Source organism: Phodopus roborovskii, unplaced genomic scaffold, assembly GCF_943737965.1.
Source record: "Phodopus roborovskii unplaced genomic scaffold, PHOROB, whole genome shotgun sequence".
NCBI lineage: Eukaryota > Metazoa > Chordata > Mammalia > Rodentia > Cricetidae > Phodopus > Phodopus roborovskii.
In genome coordinates this window covers 19,646-26,501 of record NW_026125752.1, presented here as the reverse complement: position 1 = coordinate 26,501, position 6,856 = coordinate 19,646, and the positions used below count along the sequence as shown (strand labels likewise).

General features: G+C 49.9%; 1 protein-coding gene across 1 annotated transcript; it reads right to left on the bottom strand.

Annotated features, from left to right (window-relative positions):
- Nucleotides 1–813: 813 nt before the first annotated feature.
- On the bottom strand, nt 814–3,192 carry LOC127217609 (probable bifunctional dTTP/UTP pyrophosphatase/methyltransferase protein). The gene is made up of 5 exons (XM_051178582.1): nt 3,091–3,192; nt 2,124–2,345; nt 1,900–2,031; nt 1,247–1,572; nt 814–1,110 (listed from the first exon to the last, which is right to left on the bottom strand). Exons 2-5 carry the CDS (start codon nt 2,232–2,234, stop codon nt 930–932), a joined length of 750 nt encoding a protein of 249 aa, XP_051034539.1. The 5' UTR covers nt 2,235–2,345; nt 3,091–3,192; the 3' UTR covers nt 814–929.
- Between the last annotated feature and the right edge of the window lie 3,664 nt (nt 3,193–6,856).

Sequence of the window (6,856 nt, the reverse complement as noted above, 5' to 3'; positions counted from 1 at the left end):
GGCCCTGCCCTCGGGGACCCTAGGAGAGAAAGTGGGGAAGGGACTGGTGTGGTTGAGGGCAGGGCCTGGAGAGGGTCACTGATTGTGACCTTGGACACTGTGACCTCGGGGTAGGGGACAGGTGAGCTAGGGTAGTGCTGAAGAGGTGGGGCCTGATGCTGAGCAGTAAAACCCTGCCACTCATTTAAATATGCAAATGAGGCTACTAAACTGTTATGTAAAGGATGCACTAGTAATTTTGATTATGCAAATAAGCACAGTGCCTGAAAATCTGGAAGTCTGATTGGGGCTTCACATTTGAGTATGTAAATGAGCAAACCCCAGTTTCGGAAATATACTTTAATATGCAAATTTGTGCTGCTTTGCATGCTCATCTGTTTGGGACTTTGACCTGCAAATACATGCAGGTTAGGTCATTTGGAGGTGTGGCCATGCAAATTAACCCCAGCAGTTTCTGTACTTGATGTCTTCTGAGTCTCCAGGCAGCTCTTGAATATGCAAATCAGAGTGAGGCAGGGGGTGGGGCCTCCCCTGACCCTGCTCCTGATGTCAAATGTCCATCACAGGCATCTGATGGTGAAGCTGCTCATGCAGGACCCAGTGAGGGCAAGGGCAGGGCCCATGGAGATGGTGAGGGCGGGACATCAGGAGGGGCGGGGCCACAGGGGCGGGTTTAGGTGTACTCCCCTCTGTGGGCCTGTCCCCTAACCCTGCCTCCACACACCTCACCCCATGTCCTGTGTCCTAGCACTGGGAAGTGATGCACTTGAGGGAAGCTTGCTCTGTCAATCAAACACAATGCACCAAGGGCATCATGGGAAATGGGTCACTGCTTCACAAACTCACCAGAAGTCCCACCCCTTCAGTAACTCTCTCACCAGAATACCCGCCCGGACAGTCACATACTCATTCTCCATCTACAATCCTCATTATTGGGGTGTGGCCGGACGCTGGCTGACAGGGACGTGTGGTCCCACATCCGGGAAGATGGCAGCCAGCTCACGCATGCAGCGGTTGAGTGGAAGCCCCACAGTATTGAAGAAATCCCCTTCCACGCGCTCTGCTAGGGCACCGCCTCGCGCCTGAAGCCCGTAGGTGCCAGCCTTGTCTCTGGGTGCAAGGCAAGGACGAGGTCACACCAGGTGCCATGCTCAGCCACACCCACGCCCGCCGGGGACAGCTCTTCCTTTTCAGGCCTCACTTCCAGGTTTCCTGGCCCCACCCACCCCACCCCGCACCCACTCACAGAGGCTCTCCGCTCTCCACGTATTCGCACAGCAGTGGCTCCGATAGCCGCGAGAATGTCACACGGGTCTCTTCGTGGAACAGTGACAATTTCACTTCTGCTTCTGGGCCCCTTCCACCTCTGGGGCCTCTGGGCATATGGAACTTGGCTCCTGAAGCTGCCTCCGCCACAGTGGCCTCAAGATGGCCACACTGGTGATGACACTGTGCTGCTGGCCACTCAGCCTGGGCGGGGCCAGGGAAGGCGGGACAGGGCGTGGCTGGCAAGGGGCGGGGCTGGGGTGGGCAGAGGCTGGAGCTCCATGCAGAGGCCCCGCCCACTCTGCCCTAGGTGGGTCTGCCCCGCCCCTTCAGGCCCCGCCCACCTGCACAGCATCCTGTAGGCATCATCCTTGTCCTTTGGCTTCTCCAGGATGAAGCCATCCACGGCCTGCAGTGGGCGGAGCAGACGCCAAGGGGCCGGGTCAGTGAGGGGCAGGGTGGGCAGGGCCGGAAGGAGCGGGGCCTCACTCACCAAGATGGTGTCAGCTCCAATAATGACATTAGGAGGGTGCAGGTCCTGCAGAGCAGAGGGCGGGGCAGGCTTGTGGGCGGGGCATCGACAGGAAGGGGTGTGGCCTACCACCTGACCAGAAGGGATGGGGCCGTCCTCACCCTGCGCAGCCGCGATGCCACCTCCAGAGCCTTCAGCTTTGCTTTCTCCCGGGCATATTCGGGCAGAGCCGGAAATCTCGCCTTCTCCAGGGACTCCTGGAAGTGGGAGGGTACGACCTCGAACTGCAGTCCCTGGGGGGAGGGTGTGCTGTCAGAAACAGCAGGCCCCACCCCTGGAAGTCACAGCTGACAATCCCAGAGCAGGCCCTGCCCCTGGAAGTCACCATGGAGGACAGGATGTCCCGCCTCCTGGGGGAGCTGCTCGCCAGCACCACCCTCTTCCCCTGCAGCAGCCTGTTGAGTGGAACCAGCTCCATGTTGAAAGGATCGCACATTTCCGGTCTGGGGGGTTCACTTCCGTTCTGGGAGGGACCAGAAATTGTCAACTTCCGGCTTGAGACAACCAATTCCTGTTCCTCTGAGATGATGGGACTTATTTCCTGCCCCTGGGTGCGCAAAAAAGATGGCGGGGTTCAAGATGGCCATGGGCTACAGTGTAGGTAAAAGGAAACAGGAAATCCTGCCTATGCCTGTCTATGTCAGAGCCTTAGCCTCAGGGACCGCAAGTCCCGCCTCCAGCACACACAGGAAGTGATTGAATGAATGAATGATTGTACAATGAACTAATGACTGAAATGACTGAATTACTTCATGAATGACTGACCTTTGACTGAATGAGTGAATGAATGACTGAATGAACTAATTAATGACTGAATCAATGAATGAATGACTGCATGAATGAATGATTGAATGAATGACTGAATGAATGAGTGAATGACTGAGTAAATGAATTAATGACTGAATAAATGAATGAATGACTAAATGAATGAGTGATTGAATGAATGAGTGGCTGAGTGAATGACTGAATGAATGAGTGAATGACAGGTGTTTGATTGACAGCTGTGTGCCCTACAGGCCACGCCTGTAACTCCTCTGACATCACGGCTCCCGTGACACCGCCCATCCCCTGTGAACCTCTCTAAGTCATTAATTCCTGGTCAATGCTCCCATGCAGAAGTCCCGCCCCGATTTACCATGTTGCCGGAAGTCCCACCCCGGTTTCCCCGGCAACAGGAACCCTGCTGCCAACCGTGGCATAAACAGGAAACAGCGAAAACCAGAGGGGTGCACGGACCTAGGGTTGCGATCTCTGTTTCTGCCCTGTTCGCCGCACCCGGAAATCCCACCTACCGCCTCGATGAGTGACAGGGAATATGCTCTGTGCTGCCTCTTTTGCGGTCAGAATCAGCCGTTTCTGACCTGTTCACTTGGACCTGTTAGTCCCGTCCCTTAAGGCGTTTCCTATCAGGCCCGCAATGTCCGATGCGATCAATTCCCTTCCTGGGCCGAAAGCGGATCCGATTTAATAGCCGCCCGGTGGGCAGGGAATCGCATGTTGCACCATCCGTAAGCGGAAGTAATGTGCCAGAAGCGGAACTCAGGCCGCAGGGCACTCCGTCCTGTTTACTTCACGGGTGGAACTCAAGTTGTGCATCTCTTCGTTGCAACCTTTCCTGGGGACCATTTTGTGTGAAGCTCAAGTCAGTGACTGGAAGCCTGACGTCCTTGGTTCACAAGCGGAAATCGTGTGTCAGTTTGGCCGGGTGGAACTAGAAGCATGTTTTCCATGTGTGTCTTCCGGGGACACTGACAGCCACGAACCAGAAGCTTTAGTTCGTGAACCGGAAGGCGGAAGTCCTGAGATCGCAGCCGCTTGTCAGCGGTGCAGGGGACCGTCCCAGAACCGTGTGTTTGCAAAGGAGTTCCTGGGGACAGAGTTGTGAGAGGTGCTCAATGTCTGTAACTCTGTTCCAGTCACTCTAGGAGGTCTCTCCCCCGGCAGAGCCTCAGTAATGACGGATAAACATCAGGCAGGCGGGCACTCTGGTTGCTCCAGCGGGATAGATGGGTCCAGTATTTTCAAAGCAGGTCCAAGAAATTTTCAGGAGGTGGAGGTGTTTTTTTGACCCGCTCTCTGTCCCAGTGATCAACCAGACCAGTGGAGCAGTGGGCGCAGTAGGACACAGGGTGGGGAAAGTGCAGGTTCTGGATGGGGTGCTTTGTAGATCAGAGTACTAGAACTTTACTCTCTAGAGATAAGATATAGGGTGTGAAAGACAAAAAAGTAAAGTTAGAGAAATGCCCCATTTTAAATGAAGGACAGACTAAACTGGAAAGTTAACCCCTAGCAATATCTGTTCCTTGGAATCTGCTAACTTACCCTCGCAAGGCCCTGAGAAAACAAGATACCCAGAATTCAGACTGTCCCTCCTTTCTTGTGAGTCAGCAGGTGTTGAATAGGGTCTTTAAGAAACAAATAGATAACTGCACCTCCGGTTTGCCCAGACAAGATTAATTAGCACACCCTGAGGCCCTAAGGTCTGTTGACCCTAATAGGTTGACCAGCTAAAAGGGTCATGTACTCAATGGACAGAGGGTGCCACCCCCTCCCTAAGCATGGGGTATTTGCCTTTAAAAACACCTGTGCCGGGGGGAGGGGTGGAGGGAGGAGATGGCTTCTTCTCACTAGTCTGCATGCTGGAGGGGCCCCTTTGCACAAATGTTTCCTGTTCATTAAAGCCTCTTGCATGTTGCAGCAACTGGACTGGACATTGAGTTCTTGGGGATACCGATGGAAACTGGGAGACTCCTCATTCTGAGGGTCTTACAAAGCTTGAATTCTTGAATAATGCAGATTGTTTAAAACTGCTCATTGAGTAAGATGTGCTGGCTAACAGTAGTGGTCATACACAAAAATCTTCCTAGCTCCATTCCTCTCTAAATTTTCAACTTTCCATGAAGAATACTCTTTTTATAATTTTGTGTTTGTTAAGTGGTTTTTCTGAGGTTCAGGAATAAAACTCCTACAGTTATAGAGCAATGATCAAGCTTTCTGATGAGAGAAAGACAAATTATCAACTTTTTGATCTGCTTCCTGCTTTTATTTCCTGTACAACCAGGCCAATAACACCTCATGCTACAGAGTGGGTGATGTGCCCCCATGGGTACCAAAACTCGATGACCATGTCAGGAGTGGCTTCGTCTTGACAGAAACAAACACACTGGAGGTGTTTTGCAACTGCTGCCATTTTTACTTTAGAGTATTGGGTTTTTATACAGAAATTACAAGGAACATATCTTTGGTCACAATTTACAGACATATTATAAAATGCCAGTAATTCCTTTGAAGCATGAGATAAAAAAAAAAAAAAAAAAAAAAAAAAAAAAAAACACTTATTTTCACCTGCCTGTGGTCAGTGTACCAGAGATTTGGTTTACTGAGTTAGAGAAAAGTCATTGTCTCTTAGCAGTAAACTGTTAAAAGCATTGATAAGAACTCTTGCATTGCTTTACTAAGTTTAGAGGATAGTCATAAACTTTTAACAGTATTTTTCTGTCTTTTTTATTATTTATTTTTTATAACCAAGTCCATTTAAATGAAAACAAACATCTATAGACAATATTTGGGAATTTGGGCGTCGTTCTTTCCAAACCACTTCCTGCTGGTAAGGGGCGCTCTCATGGGGGATTCTAAGAAGATGCTGAAATCCTGGCTGTATTCTGCAAGGCTGCTTTTTCCAGCTGTTTTGAATGTAGGCTCATTTGGTACTCTGTTTCAGGCGGTCTGGCTTGATCAAACCACATTAGTATGGAAGAAATCCACAGCTTTTCGTTTTCTGTGGAAAAAAAAATAGAATAGATATCCTTTTCCCCAGTAACTTGTCCTTGAACTTAATGTTTTGAGTCAAAGCATATTTTTTTGGTAATTTATTATTATACATGTCGATCCCAGTTCCCTTTCCCTTCCTTCCTCCTTCCCTCCCTCCCTCCGAATCTTAAGGTTTCTGTGCAGTGACATCTAATGAAATCTCGATCTCCAACTTGGAAGTAATGTGAAACTTCCACGTCTCCCACCACGTAGGTCTCTCAGGGCTGCTTTCTTGCTCACTGTCTCACCCACTGGAGCACCTTAAGCCTAGCAAACAGAGGCTTAAGAAAACAGCACATCAGCACTATGTACAGAGGTAATTTCCACCAGTGGAGGGAGCTCACCAAAGAGCCATTTACAGGGGCTCAGCCCAAACGGTCCAGGGGTGTTTTTAAACCTGAAAAGCACAAAGGGTAGGAGAGCTATCTGATCATTAACGCCAGTCTCCACAGTCAATTTAGTGAAGGTCTCCTCAATGGTTTTATTTATACTTTCTACATGAATTGTTGGTTTTGTATGCACAATGTAATTTTAATCAATCCCCAGTATCTTGGCCAGTGATTTACTTACCTGGGTCACAAAACCTGGACCATTGTCTGATTTCACTACCTTAGGTATTTTGAATCTTCAGAAAATTTTCTTCAGTAATTTTTTTTAGCCACATGGTTGAGACAGTCCCATGCACATGAACAGTTGAAAAAGCATACCTGTTGCCTGTTAATGTTTATGGACTTCTCTTCGTCGAGCAGTACCACCGCCCCAGTCCTTTCTTTACCTTTTATAATGTAACTGATCCTGGCAGTGAACTGGTCATCATCTCCCCAGCCAGCAGGATGTCGTTAAGATCTTTGCAAACTCCAGTCTCTTTAACCAACAGTTGATGGCAGTCATGAGTCCCTGGTTCACCAGTCTCCACAGGCAGAAGAGTGGTGGGATGAGGCTGGCTGGTGGAGCGAACACAATCAGCTCAGTCTCTCAGTGAGAAGCAGGCTTTGGTGGTGGGTCCCGCAGGCGTTGGTCATCATCAGTTGGTGGCTGCCAGACAATGCTCTCCAATGCATGGGGGCTATTATTGTTGCTTTATGCCCCAAAGTCAACTTGTCAGCAGTGATATCTTTTTGATAGACAGGCCCCCCCCTTGCTACAGGATCAAGCTTCTTTGACAGATAAGCAACTGGTCTGTCCCACGGCCCTAGGGATTTGGTTAAAACTCCCCAGGCGACCCCCTTATGCTCATCCACATAAAGG